This window comes from Impatiens glandulifera, chromosome 8 (genome assembly GCF_907164915.1).
Source record: "Impatiens glandulifera chromosome 8, dImpGla2.1, whole genome shotgun sequence".
NCBI lineage: Eukaryota > Viridiplantae > Streptophyta > Magnoliopsida > Ericales > Balsaminaceae > Impatiens > Impatiens glandulifera.
This window is the reverse complement of record NC_061869.1, coordinates 46054020-46071787: the sequence shown is the minus strand read 5'-3', so window position 1 is coordinate 46071787 and position 17768 is coordinate 46054020. Positions and strand designations below refer to the sequence as shown.

The window sequence follows — 17768 nt, the reverse complement described above, 5'->3', positions numbered from 1 at the left end:
ATAAATAAATAAAAAAGTATATTGTTTTTATTATTAATATATTTTTATTTTAATATTTTTTGTTAATTTATTAATAATAATTATTTTAAAATAATTATTTTTTAATGTTTGATATTTAAAGAATCTCGAACAAGTTTTATTATTTTTTATTATAATTAAATATTATATTTAATAAGTTTTCAATAATATATTAAATAAATTAAATATTTATTTAAATAAAAAACTAAAAATATTATTATTAATATATATTTATTTTAATATTTCTATTAATATTTTTTGTTATTATATATTATTAATAATATTTTTTTATTAAATTAAATATATTTGTATATTTATTTATCAAAAAAAACTATTAAAGTTTTGTTTATTTTATTATTAATATATATTAAATTTATTATAATTATTTAAATTTATTTATTATTATATATTATTATTACATATTATATTTAATAAGTTTTAAATAATATATTATAAAAATAAATTAAATAAATCTTAATATATATTCAATAAAAAATAAGAAAAGTTTATTATTATTTATTTATTATTATTAAATATCATTTTAATATGTTTTATATAACATATTATACAAATAAATTAAATATATTTCAATATTTATTTATTAAAAAAACTATTAAAGTTTTTTTATTTTTTTTATTAATATATATTAATTTTATTATAATTATTTAAATCTATTTATTATTACATATTATTATTAAATATTATATTTAATAAGTTTTAAATAATATATTATAAAAATAAATTAAATAAATCTTAATATATATTCAATAAATAAGAAAAGTTTATTATTATTTATTTATTATTATTAAATATCATTTTAATATGTTTTATAAAACATATTATACAAATAAATAAAATATATTCAATATATTCAATAAAAACTAATAAATATTTATTTTTTTTGTTATTATTATATATTAATTTTAATATTTCTATTTATTTATAATTATTATTAAATATCATTTTTTATATTTTTTATAAAATATATTATTCAAATAAATTAAATAAATTTTAATATTTATTTAATTAAAAATAATAAGTTTATTAATTTTATTAATTTTATTTTTAATATATATTAATTTTATTTGTTATTATATATTATCATTAAATATTGTTTTTAATATGTTTTATTATAATAATCTATTTTAATAATTATTTATTAACATATCTAACAAAGAGGTTTTTATATTTTATAATTAATATATTAATTTTAATAATTCTATTAATTTATTATAATTATTTTAATTTATTTATTATTATATATTATTAATAAATATTATATTTAAAAAGTTTTAAATAATATATTTTACACATAAATTAATTATATCTTAATATTTATTAAATAAAAAATAATAAGAGTATATTATTTCTTATTATTAATAAATATTTATATTAATTAAATATTATTTTAATATGTTTTATATAACATATTATACAAATAAATTAAATATATTTTATTATTTATTCAATAAAAAATAATAAAATTAATTATTTTTTATTATTAATAAATATTTATATTAATTAAATATCATTTTAATTTTAATATGTTTTATATAACATATTAAACAAATAAATTAAATATATTTTAATATTTATTCAATCAAAAAAATATTAAAAGTTTATTATTTTTATTATTAATATATATATTAATTTTAATATTTTTATTTATTTATTATTATTAAATATCATTTTTAATATTTTATATAATATATTATATAAATAAATTAAATAAATTTTAATATTTATTTCATTAAAAAAATAAAAGTAATTCTTTTTATAAGTATTTAAATTTATTTATTATCATATATTATTAATAAATATTATATTAATTATATTGTAAATAATATATTTTACAAATAAATTAAATACAACTTAATATTTATTAAATAAAAAATAATAAGTATATTATTTTTTATTATTAATATATATTTATTTTAATAATATTATTAATTTATTAATAATAAAAATTTTAAAATAATTATTTGTTAATGTTTGATATTCGACATAATCATATCCCTGTATATTCAACCGTATATTCAAGCTTTATTATTTTTATAATTAATATATATTTATTTTTGTTGCTATTATATATTATCATTAAATATTCTATTTAATTTTAATATGTTTTATTAAATTAAATATATTTTAGTATTTATTTATTATAAGATATAATAAAAGTTTTTATATTTATTATTAATATATTAATTTAAATATATCTATTAATTTATTATAATTATTTAAATTGATATAGTATTATATTTTATTAATAAATATTATGTTTTATAAGTTTTAAATAATATATTTTACAAATAAATTAAATATATCTTAATATTTATTAAATAAATAATAATAAAAGTATATTATTTTTAATATTAATATATATTTATTTTAATATTTTTATTAATTTATTAATAATACATATTTCAAAATAATTATTTTTAATGTTTCATATTTAAAAAATTTTTATTGTAACAGATGGATACTAACCAGTTTTATTATTTTTTATTATAATTAAATATTATATTTAAAATTTTTTAAATAATATATTAAACAATTATATTAAATATATTTAAATAAAAAACTAAAAAAAACTTTATTATTAATATATATTTATTTTAATATTTCTATTATTATTATTTGTTTTAATATATTAATAATAATAATTTTTATTAAATTAAATATATTTAAATATGTATTTATTATAAAAAAAAACTATTAAAGTTTTTTGTTTTTTATTAATATATATTAATTTTAATACTTCTATTAATTTTATTATAATTATTTAAATTTATTTATTATATAATATTATTAATAAATATTATATTTAATAAGTTTTAAATAATATATTATAAAAATAAATTAAATAATTATTAATATATATTCAATAAAAAAATAAAAAAAAGTTATTATTATTAAATTTATATATTAATTAAATATCATTTTAATGTTTTTATATAACATATTATAAAAATAAATAAAATATATTTTAATATTTATTGAATAAAAAATAATAAAAATTAATTATTTCTTATTATTAATAAATATTTATATTAATTAAATATCATTTTAATATGTTTTATATAACATATTATACAAATAAATTAAATATATTTTAATACTTATTCAATAAAAAAATAATAATAATAAATTTATTATTAATTTTAATATTTCTAAATATTTATTATTATTCAATATCATTTTTAATATATTTTATATAATATATTATACAAATAAATTTTAATATTTATTTCATTAAAAAATAAAGGTGATTCTTTTAATAATTAATACTTCTATTAATTTATTGGAATTATTTAAATTTATTTATTATATATTATTAATAAATATTATATTAATTATATTGTTAATAATATAATTTACAAATAAATTAAATATATCTTAATATTTATTAAATAAAAAATAATAAAAGTATATTGTTTTTATTATTAATATATATTTATTTTAATATTTCTATTAATTTATTAATTATAAATATTTTAAAATAATTATTTGTTAATGTTTGATATTTGAAGTATTCCTAATAGCAATAAATGGTATTCTAGAAATAAAAAGTTTTATTATTTTTTATTATAAATAAATATTATATTCAGTAACTTTTCAATAATATATTTGTTTAAATTAAATATATTTAAATATTTATTTAATAAAAATACAAATATTTATCACTCTTTGATATTGAAGCTACGATTCATACCATTAATGATCCCATTAATTCATTCTCCAATTGTTCACATTTTCCATCCAACACCATTACTCTATTGGCCACCGTACTAAACACTTCGACACACTTCGACAGCTTCTTGGTAATTGCTCATGCCTTCTTCAAGCCGGGTCACCCGCGCTTCCACGGCAGCAACTCTCTCGACGGACTTATCCCTCTTGGATCCCTTGTCCTTATGTTGGTCAGTCGGAACCTTAGTGACGGTAGTTCGTGAATCTATTTCTTACAGCTTGAATGCGGAAGTACAATCTGATACCATTTGTCACGGGCTAAAATTCGACCCGTGCGGCACTAGGCTAAATCGATCATGATTCTAACTTAGAAAGCATTTTTTAACGATGCAAAAAGAATACAACGGACTTAGAGAGAGAAAACTCTTGAGAATAAGATTATATTGAAAGAATACTTAATAATTACATTCGAATACTTTCAGGGTATTTATAAAACTTACACGTATTAAATTAGGAATTACGTCTAATTACAATTTAATTACACTAATTTAGGATATTCCTTCCATAGCAAGAATATCCCTACCTAATTTAGAATATCTCTTGTAATCTTTTCCTTAATTAAAATATATATTATAATCCTCCTTGATTAGAATATATCTTCTAATCCCTTCCTTAATTAGAATATCTTCTAATCTCTTCCTTGATTAAAAGATTCATTGGGATAGACAATTGGCCTCCCCTTGGGCTAAGAAGATTAGCGCACTATCAGACCAAAACTTTAATGAGCCTCGACATTCCCTAGATTGGGTCGTGACTCTAATGTGTCGTGACATACTCCCCCACCTTAGTCGTGACCGTCCTCAGTTCGATCTTGGCCTGATACTCTTCAACCTCTTCCTTGAAACATTCCCTACACGGTCCCTCGTATCTGTGTACAAGCCCCTTGAGCACAGATTGCATAGACTTGCATTCTGGTATATTCTGGAAATGCACATCGTGGCTTGAGATTTGCATCCCATACAAATGGGACGTGACATTAGACTGCAAGTCTGCACCTCTTGGAAAAAGACCAAAACAAATAAAGCTCAAATCATCCTTTCGCTCCCTCTAGTAATTGGTATTCAATATCAAACAAGCTCTAAGAGTAATCTAAGTTCTGTTTTTTATTTTTTTTTATTTTTCCTTTCTATAAATTATTGATAAACCTTGAATCGAGTTACTACAATATGATTTTAAGTTATATATATATATATATATATATATATATATATATATATATATATATATATATATTAATTATATATTATATATTTGAAATTGTTGTACCTTATAATTGTATATTTGATTTTCCAGAAGAGATATTTTTTAATAGAAAAAATTAAACAGTCAAACAAAGACAAAATAAAGAGAGAAAAAAAAGTCTTAAATACCTAAAATTAAATTAACAATAAATTTAAAAGGCCAGTATTTAAAATATATATATGAATAGTCTAGATTTTTTTTACCAATACATGATGTACATCACTAGATCTTATAAATACAGAGCATCATCAGCTTATAAAAAAGAGATTTGAAGCGAAAATAAAAATATAAATCGATCATGATTCTAGCTTAGAAAGCATTTTTAAACGATGCAAGAAAAATACAACGGACTTAGAGAGAGAAAACTCTTGAGAATAAAATTATATTGAAAAAATACTTGATAATTACAATGGAATACCTTCAGGGTATTTATAGAACTTACACGTATTAAATTAGGAATTACGTCTAATTACAATTTAATTACACTAATATCCCTACCTAATTTAGAATATCTCTGGTAATCCTTTCCTTAATTAAAATATATATTATAATCCCTCATTGATTAGAATATATCTTCTAATCCCTTCCTTAATTAGAATATCTTCTAATCTCTTTCTTTATTAGAAGATTCATTGGGATAGGCAATTGGCCTCCCCTTGGGCTAAGAAGATTAGCGCACTATCAAGCCAAAACTTTAATGAGCCTCGACGTTCCCTGGATTGGGTCGTGACTCTAATGTGTCGTGACATACTCCCCCACCTTAGTCGTGGTCGTCCTCGGTTCGACCTTGGCCTGATACTCTTCAACCTCTTCCTTGAAACATTCCCCACACGGTCCCTCATATCTATGTACAAACCCTTGAGCACAGATTGCATAGACTTGCATTCTGGAATATTCTAGAAATGCACCTCATGGCTTGAGATTTGCACCTCATATAAATGGGATCGTGACATTAGCCTGCACCTCTTGGCAAAAGACCAAAACAAATAAAGCTCAAATCATCCTTTCGCTCCTTCTGGTAATTGGTAATCAATATCAAACGAGCTCTAAGAGTAATTTAAGTTCTGTTTTTTTTTTTCTATAAATTCTTGATAAACCTTGAATCGAGTTACTACAATACAATATTTACAATACAATATGATTTTAAGTTATATATATATATATTAATTATATATTATATATTTGAAATTTGTGTACCTTATAATTGTATATTTGATTTGCCGGAAGAAATATTTTTGAATAGAAAAAATTAAACAGTCAAACAAAGACAAAATAAAGAGAAAAAAAGTCTTAAATACCCAAAACTAAAGTAACAACAAATTTGAAAGGCCAGTATTAAAAATATTGTTGAAGTATATATATATATATGAATAGTCTAGATTTTTTCTACCAATGATACATGATGTACATCACTAGATCTTATAAAAAAGAGATTTGAAGAGAAAATAAAAATATAAAGAAAAACAAAATTTTGATTTTTTCTTACTTCTCCCTCTCTCCCTCCTTCATCAGTCTCACATAGTCGTCATTTTGGCTCTCTCTCATCAACTCTACCGTTTCTTTCATCAGCTCCACTTCAGCTCGGACCACCCAATACAGATTGCTAATTATTGTTGTTTTTTTCTCTCAAATCCTCTTTTAAGCTTAAGAACATCTTCAATTTAAAAACCCATTCTCAAATTTATCAAATTTCTGAAAACGATAAACCCCAACTAAACATCAGATCTGAAAAGGTCGATAACTACGTAAAGATGCAATTCTAGGAAGATGTCGACTTCCGACCCGACCAGACGCACTCGACCAGGCCCATGGCCTCCGGCGCCTCTTCCACCGGAATCCAAGGCAATGCCGCCGTCTTCCTGGGCCAAACGTACTGGATTTCATCCTAAATTCTCCGGCGAAACGAACGCAAGTCTTTCTGGTCAAATTCTACCACAGCCAAAGCCAAGGGAGTCCGATTCTCAGGCGGATCTAGAAGCTGGTCGACTCCGACCTACTACGAAAATTAATGGTGAACCGGCGAGTGAGAACACGCCTTCTCTTCCTCTTCCTCATCCTCCTCCGTCTGATAAGGATAAGGATCAGACAGTGAAAAAGAGACGGGATTCGGACGGTGGACTGCTGAAAAGCTCGGCCGCCCAAGGCGCAAATGGGCCGGTTGTGATTCCTGACGCACCACCACCACCACCTCAGAGACCTAGCCGGAGGCCGCCGGCTCGCAGTGAGGATGTTGTTGAATTGCCTCAAACAGTTGTTGATGATGATGATGGGTTAGTTTCTCGTCATTCGCATATGAAGTATGAGCTTAGAGATACACCTGGGTTCGGTGAGTGCGATTGCTTGCTTAGTTACTTGAAGCAGATTTTCTTCTTCTTTCTAATACGTTTCTTTTCCAGTTCCAATTGGTCTATACGGTTTTCAGCATTACATTTCAATGCTGGGGTCTCTGATACTTATTCCACTCGTTTTAGTTCCTACAATGGGGGGCTCTAATGTAAGTATTTGCTTAATTTTCTCTTCGGGCTTGATTTGTCATTATTTCAGACAACATTTTCTCATACAAATTAGTTGGTGTAGGAGGATACGGCCAATGTGATTTCTACAGTGCTATTTGTATCTGGAGTGACAACACTTCTGCATACTTCGTTTGGGTCAAGGTTGCCCTTAATTCAGGGTCCATCATTTGTCTATCTTGCTCCTGCACTTGCAATCGTCAACTCTTCCGAGTTCCAGGGTTTGAATGGAAATGTAAGAATCCAGTCACATTCTTTCTTTTATAATTTCTCTATTCCATCAAGTGTGCAATTCATTTTATATTTTCACAAAGAAAGATTGTGGAGTGAGTCATGTTATATTGGAGTTCCTTGTTTATGGAGGAGATGTTGAATATTGTTCAGATTTTGGCTTCAATCCCCATTTGGAAACACTGTTAGTTTCTAATTTTGGACACCATTTCCATTAGTTTTCTCATCTAGGTAGGAATGTCAATTAGGGCGGAGGATCGAGGTGAGGAGTAGTCTTACCATTCCCGCCTAGTTTTACTTCACGGATCTTCTTATTACTACCATCCCCACAACCGGTGGGTTCGGATAATTCCCACTAAGCACCGCTTTTATTCAAGACTTTACAAATAAATAGTATAATCTTTATTCAAAATTCCAATATATAAAATACTAAAAGAACATATCATATGAAATATAAATGTACATATAACATTTTTGTGGTATTATAAATATGAAATTAAATGAGGTTTGGTTTTGTAGTTTTTTTAGTGTTATGGTACCTAGTCAACTACCGGTCAAACTGGGGAAAACTGCCCTTTTCAGTTCATTTTGGCTAGGTTTTGATCGGGGTGGATTGAAATTGATATCTCTACGTACAGCTATGGATCCAAATATAGGATCACATATGGAAACTAAATGTATCTTAACATAGTCTGATACCGATTCAACAATTCATGGTGGTTTCTCTAGGAGATTCAGAAACACAAATGTTTCCAAGGGTTGGGAATTATGATTTGATTGAGAATAATTGAGGCTGACTGGCTACAGTCCATGTTGAAGGGACTAGTTTGATATTGATGATTTCATTCATGATGGATATTTTGTTAAATTGAGTTCGTCAAGTTTTGGCTTACATGCTCTTTGGCAGACAAGTTCTTGTAAGAGAAAATTCACTCTATCTAGTATATTCAACACTTGAATCTCTCAAGTATAAGTAAAGATTTTCTAGTGTCTCATTTTTTGTAATATTTTCTTTTGTTAGATAGAATTGAAATTAATTATTCAAAGCAGAACAATAAATCTAAATGTTTGGGAAAATGTAAGTTGACGAGAGGTAGATTTTTATATTAAATAAAAAAAATAGATAAAACTAAATTTTGGATCAAATTAACATCATTTGACAAAAGGTTATCATATGAAAAAGAATGTGCCTTAGGTAACGTAACATATAAGAATTTTTTTCTCAAAAAAAGATAGACCATATAAGCTTTTTGCATTCACTACAACTGTGCTGGCTCAAGGTTCTATAGTTAATTTTCAGAACATAGTAATTATTGAAAGTGATTTTTATCGCTTGATGAGATTGTTTTTGGATCATGATACAAATTACATTTTACATTATTGTAATTTTTGGCTGACAAAAAGAATTGTTGGTTTTTTTAAGATCATTATCCACATGGGTAAATTGTAAACAAAATAACCCTAATTTATAGTAAATTTGATTCTCAATGAAAAGTATCTACTTAGTTCAAGCTATAGCACTCATATGCATTGACATAAATATGTAAAGTAAATTTATTCTAAATGTAAATCACCAGCTTTCAAATAGGTTAATAGTTTGAAGTATAAAATGCTATTACTCCATATCATATTTAGCCTTAGTAGTTTTTTTCGCCATAAAAGAATCCTAGTGAAAATTTTCTGGAAAAAATGTTCTAATGATTATAGTAGTACAATTTGTAGCCATGTGAAGTATGCAATGACCTTTTATGTGTTTATAAATCATTTGAATATAAGAGCATAGACTGTGCAGGAGTAGGTTTCAACCACGGTCCCAGAGTAGTTTTATTTTAATTTTAAATCTCAATTTAAAGAAAGAAACCTGCCCATATCTGTTCTTGCTAAGAACTTGCATTTTTTATTTATTTATAACAATTCTTCAATGCATTCTAAATTTCTAATGAGGAAAGAAATGACTTTGTACGATCTCAACATGCCCGATACTGGAATGTTGTAGCAACTTTTAACCATTCATAATTTTGATTTTTTTTAATGTGCTTTTTATCCCTAGCTTAGTCAAATTCTCATGAAGTAAATAAGAGTAATTAAATGAATAATTCTTTGAGGGCTCTGTTGAAAACCAAAATGTATTTAACATTTAACTGGCAGAATTTCAAGCACATCATGAGGGTACTCCAAGGGGCCATAATCATTTCTTCAGCTTTTCAAGCAATACTGGGATATAGTGGAATAATGATAATATTGTCAAGGTATGAAACATTTTCTATGTTATTTCTTTAAAATACATCAAGTGAGGCACATTATGGGGCTTCATGAATGAGATTGTTAAAATGTTTTCAGCGTTATTAAACCCAAAACTTTGTTTATTGGTTGGAGACTTTATTCTCAAATAGGTGGCTAAAGGTTCAAGATGTACCAACCTTGAACAATGTAATGGTTATGATTTAACATTGAAAATCTTTCCGAGAATAAGGAGACTATTAATTTTAAGCTAATTTAAGAATATGGGTTTGTTCAATTATTTATCATTGCTAGTTCCACTATCTAGCCTTTTACTTTGTTTTTTGGTATTTTAGAAAAGAAGACTATTAGATTGTATTTCTTGATTTGATGTCAAATAATGCAAGTGAGTTGAATATATTAACAATAAGACTAATTAAAGAAGATTAATTTCCTATGATAAACATTATATGAGCAAACACAATCACAGAGTTATTGAGGAGAGATTGAGTTCCCGTCAACAACCAACCACCAGGAATTAATGACTCTTGGAAGGGTGGAAAATAGCGTAGAATGATATTTCCGACAATCCTCAAGCTACGGGGTAAATTTTCTTCAAACCAAAGAGTTTGATTTGGCCCAAATGAGGAGGTTCACAAGACAACGCCGAAGTGCCGCATGGCCAATGTTGAGTTTCTGGCATAGTTGTTGGAGTTTGTACAGAGAGGTGATGTTAGAGTTTCGACACATATACGACTCTGGAGTGTATCGGATAGGTGATGCTGGATTTTTGCATAGATGATGCCAAACTTTTGGTCATTGATAATTCATCCCAAATATGATTGAAGTGGACTTACGAATTTTTAGATGGGCTATTGAATTTGGTTCAAATTGGGATGTCCAAACTCCAAATAGACTTTGTTGGCTTGTTTTCTTTTGGACACAGGCTAATATCAATATGTTATTATTTTGGACGCAAATGGCGTTGTGATTCCCACAATGCATGTTAGGTTTGACCGTTCAATGGCGATGACACCGAGATCTTGACCATGACGAAACTTCAATGTGAGCGAGCAGGCACTACTGATGGAAATGTGTGAGGGCGTTGCTACTATTGGAGGAGACATTGAGTTGGCAATGACGGCCTAGTTGTTTCAACCTTTCTCCTTGTTGGGCTATTAGGGCCGCTTGGTGCAAATGTTGCTTGACCTTGCTTTTACTTCTTCATAATCACCAAACTGTTCTTGTAATTTCAAGGAAGTTTTTATCATATTAAACTCAAATTGATCATTAGGTTTCACCATGATTGTCCAGAAGTCTTGGTGGTTTCTTTCTTGTCGAACATCAATGGCTTTCGGTGGCATGAGTGGCTACAATTGGTTGATGTGGATCTGTTGAACTCCACAAGTGGAGGATCGATAGCTCTACTAATGTTACAATCCAAGATCCACTTGATTTCATTTCATGCTTAAATCCTATACAAGTCTATCATCACCTATCTATACACATCATTAATCAAGAATACAATTTAACTTGTGTACTCTATTTATATCATAACTAATACTTCGGGTACTACTTCTCATATTCCATGTTCAAGAACAATTTCTCTCTATTCTACACCACTGTTGGATGTTATTCTGTTGACCAGGCTTTAATGTGCGATCTGCTAGCTCATCATTCTTCTTTTCCTTTCTCAGGTTGATTAATCCTGTTGTTGTGTCCCCAACCATTGCTGCTGTTGGACTTTCTTTCTACAGCTATGGTTTCCCTAGGGTTGGTACTTGTCTTGAGATTGGTGTGGTGCAAATACTACTCTTAATAATGTTTTCTCTTGTAAGTTTCAGCTCCCTTTCTTCTACAGGTCAATTTCATTTCTCACACAATGTAACTACTTGGATTCATATTATATTCTATGCTACCCTGAATAATGTTTTCTTTAATTTTCCTACAGTACCTTCGCAAGATATCTGTTTTGGGTCATAGAGTTTTCCTCATCTATGCGGTATGTTACAATACTATCCTGTGTTTATTCTCTTTATTCTTATTTAGACCTCAATATGTAATATGAGCTCAAATGGGGCTTTTATCTCTCTCACTGGCCTGAGCTTCACTTGATTGATATGTTTCTCAGGTACCACTAGCTTTGGGAATTACATGGGGTGCTGCTTTTCTTCTTACTGAAGCTGGAGTTTATAGCTATAAGGGTTGTGATGTAAACATACCAGCATCGAATCAAATTTCAGACCATTGTAGAAAACATCTCTTGAAGATGACATCCTGCCGAGTTGATACCTCTCATGCTTTAAAATCTGCTCCGTGGTTCAGATTTCCTTACCCAATGCAATGGGGCATACCTATCATCCACTGGAAAATGGTTCTCATTATGTGTGTGATTTCACTGATATCCTCTGTTGATTCGGTGTGTTTGCTTTCCTTTTGAAGGAGCTACATCTTGACATTTGAGCTAACATTACATTACATAACTTAAGTAAACAGTTTGAATATGTTGTGAACATCTTTTCTTATGTGCAGAAAATGCTTATCCATCTCAGCATTTTCACATCATTCCACAACATTTTCTGCAGTTTTGGACTTAATGTGATGATGCATCATATTTTCATGAAATTCTAGTGCTCATTTGATTTAAGTTTATTTAATTTTTATTTGGAAAGAAAACTTTGTTTGATGAAAAAAGTGGACTATTTGTGTTACACGACTAAAATATCTTTTGTATAATATTTTAAAATGTTGTAAAAATATAAAGTAAGGGCATTTTAGTTGATGATGGGATAATGGGTTATTTGTATTAAATCCAAATGTCTTAGCTAGTTCTATATAAAACAACCGTAGTAGGATGTGAATTCCAAATGTTTTTGGACTTATTATTAGTGCTAAGCCTTAAGAGCTTCAATATGATAATATCAGCGGAGTTCGTCTGAGTAATTTGCTTCCTTTCGAAATAAGTTCTTACTATTGAGTAGTTGTACTACAGTGTGCTATTGATTGATAAATTTGCTGCCACTAACATGTTATTATTTCCATTTGATATGGCCCTGTCGGGTCCTGGTGAAGAGTCTGCTAAAAATTTGGTATAACATGTAAAACTGGCTGGAAATTTATGTTTTTTGCATGAAAACCTGACAGTTTCTGACATGGCAAATTTCAACCATCTTTAGCCCTAGATTGCATAACATCTAAATCCAACCTTTTAGATTTCTGTTATATTGTTTATGTTCTCATTGTGACATGCTTATGTTTTTATCCTCAATTTACAGATTGGTTCATACCATGCATCGTCGTTGTTGGTTGCTTCGAGACCTCCACCTCCTGGAGTCGTAAGTCGAGCAATTGGTTTTGAGGGCCTCTCTAGTGTGTTGGCTGGTCTCTGGGGCACAGGGACTGGATCTAGTACTCTCACGGAAAATGTGCACACAATTGCTGTGACAAAAATGGGTAGCCGCCGAGCAATAGAGTTGGGTGCTTGTGTTTTGACCATCATCTCTCTTGTAGGTATGTAATTGTTTGAAAATAAGTGTTTTCAAGTTCTTCTGCAGATTAGCCAAAAATTTGTGACTGGTAAATCCGGTTTGGTTTCAATGGTTACCATTTTCTTACTGATCCGTAAATTATATTGAACAAATCCAACCCCAGCATCTAAAGAAGTTAGTTGCTCCAGAACACATGAAGCTATCCAGGGATGGAAGATTTACTTTGAGAGAGATTTAGGTCTATCTAGTCAAAATGTTTTTGGTTCAGAAAATTCTAATTTTCTCTATAGTTTTCAATACAAGGTGACCTAATTATACAAGATTCTTGGTTTTCATACAATCATTATCAATATTTCTGGTTAAAGATGCATATAGATAGAAATGAACATCATTGTTCCGTGGACATACGGTTTGAGAAAGGCCAAGACTTAATCATGCGAATGTTCTCACCGATCCTGTTACAAATAAATAAATTTAAAGATTTAAAACATGTTAACTGAAAATATATAATTCTAAGGCAATTTAAAGTTAAGAAAAAAACACTTTTATTGGTGTTTATCTAAATAAAGATATATAACTTATTATTTTTATTTGAAGGTTTAAATTTTAAGGCCAATATAGTTGAATAATACGAGAAGATTAACTATGATTGTGTCTTCTAGTAGAAAAGAAGAACGCAATTTAATACCAATTACCGAATTTGTTTCCTATTATATTATTAGTTAGGAAGCTCATACATTTTTGTGTGCATTTTCATTCATTTTTCATGTCCATTGGGTTTTTCTGGGTGTATTTTATCAAATTTCTTATCGATACAAAATTCGATAGTATTTTAGACAATCATTTTCTGCTTTGGTTTATTTATAATGATAAAAGCGAATGCATTCCATGCTGACAGGTAAAGTTGGAGGTCTTCTTGCTTCAATTCCTGTAGTCATGGTAGCCGCCTTATTGTGTTTTATGTGGGCAATGCTTACAGCACTGGGCTTGTCGAATCTACGTTATAGCGAGGCTGGGAGTTCAAGAAACATTATCATTGTTGGTTTGTCTTTGTTTTTCTCATTGTCTATACCCGCCTACTTTCAGCAATCTGGAGTCTCTCCAAATACCAACTTATCCGTTCCAAGTTATCTTCAGCCCTATATTGTGGCTTCCCACGGCCCTTTCCACACCAAATATGGAGGGGTATGCAAATATATTTTTATATTTGATTGATTTGCTTTCTTTCCATTTTGTATGATGCAAAAGTCATTTTGCTTTTCCATTTCTTAAAGTAGATGCAATTGTTATGTATCAGCCTAGATGTCTAGAATTTGTAGAAGAAATACACATATGACAAAAATTGGCCTTAAGACAACCTTTAAGAGAGATAATCCAAAATCAAGTTGTTTCATTCATTATTCAAAATATAGCATACCTACTCTACTCACCTACTAACTACCATTGTACTTGTACTAATTCTCATATTACCTTTATAGTACTAATATTATTTACTGTATTATCCCTATACTACTATTAATTACCATATGATTCCTATACTAATATTAATTACCATATTATTATCCCCATATTACTACTAATTACCATATTTATCCCTATACTAGTTGTAAAGAAATTGAGAAACAGAAGTGTGAATCTGAGAGACTAAAGATGTCAGACAAAAGTCTTGTTTTTCTTATTTCTGTATTACAATTTTGTACAGTAGAGGACTTGACTAAATACAAGTAAGATATATTTACAAGGGTTTGTTCAGATTGGGATTATTTGAATAACCTTGTTCGGATTGTCATTTTGAAAAGTTGGGTTATTTGGTGAAAAGACTTAAAATGATATTAATATATAATAAAAAGTTGAAATTTTTAAAAAAGAAATAAAGGGTAGTTTAGTATTTTGTTTGATAATTTGATTGATCTGACCGATGAGGGGATAAGTAAAGAGATGAGGAGTAATTGGAAGATTATTCAATTAACTCAAACCTAGAAAGGCCCAATAAAAGGAAGCAAATATTATCTAATTTTGAGTTTAGGCTGACTTTTGTGGGTGTCACTACTAATATATCTGGTTGATTTGATTTGTGCATATTTACTACAATGAATCTAAATGCATGCTAAAAAAGAAGCATGAACTGAATCTTGGAAATCTAAACTAATTTTGTTGCAGCTAAACTATGTAATGAACACATTGCTTTCACTTCATATGGTGATTGCTTTCCTGGTGGCAGTTATCCTGGACAATACGGTTCCAGGAAGCCGACAAGAACGTGGTGTTTATGTTTGGTCTGAACAGGACCCTACAAGAAGGGATTCTGCAGTTACCAAAGACTATCAGTTACCATTTAGACTCGATCGAGCTTTCAAATGGGTCAAATGGGTTGGCCTTTGATTTTATAAGCCATTTCAAATCTTCCACGCTATTATTCTGGGACAGGTTTCAAATTTTATTTTTATTTTTTAAAACGGAAATCCTAACCGCAGGCAGCGGAGATGGGTTGTTTTGTGTACATTGGAGGATCTGGTTTGTGTTGTAAGTTTAAATGTAATCCAACCATGTAAGTAATTTTGAGCATTGGAGAATGTTTAGATGATTTTTTTTTATATTTGATTACTTTGATACTGTTCTTGTATATGTAGCAATGATGATTTATTTTTCTTAAGTTACTTATTACAGACGGAGTGGAATAACATTTGATTTACAGAGATATAAATTTGGTGTTACTTATTATAATGTTTTCAGTATGTACAACATTTTGTTACTTTGATACTTATTGAAGAAATGGAGATTAGTTTGTCTAAGTTACTTATTACAGAGTGGAGTAATATTTTATTACAGATATTGGCTCATATGGCAACTTTTTTTTTTTTATACATTTCAAATTTGTCGATTAGAAATGTACTAGTTATTTCTCATTTGAATTCATATACAGGAAAACATTCCGCGTGAGAATGGCTTAATTATTTGTAGCTTCCATATTCTCGTAGCCAACTGGAAAAAATGAATTCTGAAATTTGTTTATAAAGCATTAATATATGATAAAATTAATTAATCTTGTAATCTTGATACTCTATCCTTGTAATAGCTCTCTTGCACTTGCAAATTTGAGACCAATTAATGGTTACTTACTTGTGGAGTTTCTTGGAACACATTAATATACTTTTTATTGGGAGAAAAGAAAAACATTCACAAATGTTATTCACTGGAGGAGACAGCACAAATCTTGTATCAATGCATTTACTTATGGTTATTAAATTTTATATATTTATTATGCCAGTATTAAAATGAGATTGGAATTTGATTGGTAAACTAGAACAAAAAAAAAGGGATATGCAGTTCATGCAATTGTTTTGGATAATGAGATGTAATATTATCATGTAGCAAAAAAGAAGTCCCATATTGAGATGTAATGTTATTAATTATGTAGCAAAAAAGAGGTTCTTAGAAAAATGTTATGTATGTCAAGATTAATTTTAAGAAAACGTGGCACTTGAGTTTGAAATTTTTGAGTTATAACTTCATATATGACACGGTAAAAAAAAGTGTTATTTTAAATGTACCACAAAAATTTTTGGTGGTAAAAAATGTATATAGTTTTCTAAGGATTGTAATGAGTATTCAAATATATATAATTTTCTAAATAAGCTTTAAAAATAATGAAATTTTTATTATTATTATAGAAAATAATATTTTTGACCATCCATTCTTTTTTCTAAAATCATTTGAGGTTCTAATTCAAAAAGTTAAAGAATTTTTAAAATTTTAAAATTAAAACTTGAAAGCAAAAACTGAACTTAAATAAAGTACAAGTGTCTTTTTGGAAGAAGGCTAGAAGTTTGAGGGTCCAGAATTTCGAAAATATTGAAAATGTTTTGAAATTTGGACTTTAATGCCAGAATTGGCCCCTAGAAAAGTCCAGGGTCCAATTGCACAACTTCCCGAATAAGGAGAACTCCAAATTCATCTTCTTCGCAACATGTCTTTTCCTTTGTGCTCCATTGCCGCTTTCCAATGGCGACCCTAAACATGGAGTTCTTTCCACAATAACTATGCTTGAGGTAATCTCAAGAAGCCTCTTTTCGTCGCATCGATGTTCCGTTTGAGATCCTTCTATATATTGTGATCCACTTGAACAAAATTTAGAGTGGACTTAAAATAATAATGAGAAAATTTTGAAAAAAACAAGTATAAAAAAATAAAGTTTTACCATTTTTTTAATAATGAAATAAAAAAATGAATTATATTAAATTTTTAAAAAAAATTAAGAGTAATGTCATATTTCTACCGTAAAAATAAATAATTTTTTTTTCGGGGT

General features: G+C 27.7%; 1 protein-coding gene across 1 annotated transcript; it reads left to right on the top strand.

Moving 5' to 3' along the window:
- Nucleotides 1–6464: 6464 nt before the first annotated feature.
- On the top strand, nt 6465–16181 carry LOC124911892 (nucleobase-ascorbate transporter 12-like). The gene is made up of 10 exons (XM_047452423.1): nt 6465–7336; nt 7407–7504; nt 7588–7758; nt 9903–10003; nt 11672–11807; nt 11926–11976; nt 12106–12393; nt 13250–13484; nt 14361–14647; nt 15623–16181. Exons 1-10 carry the CDS (start codon nt 6778–6780, stop codon nt 15842–15844), a joined length of 2148 nt encoding a protein of 715 aa, XP_047308379.1. The 5' UTR covers nt 6465–6777; the 3' UTR covers nt 15845–16181.
- The last annotated feature ends 1587 nt before the right edge of the window (nt 16182–17768 follow it).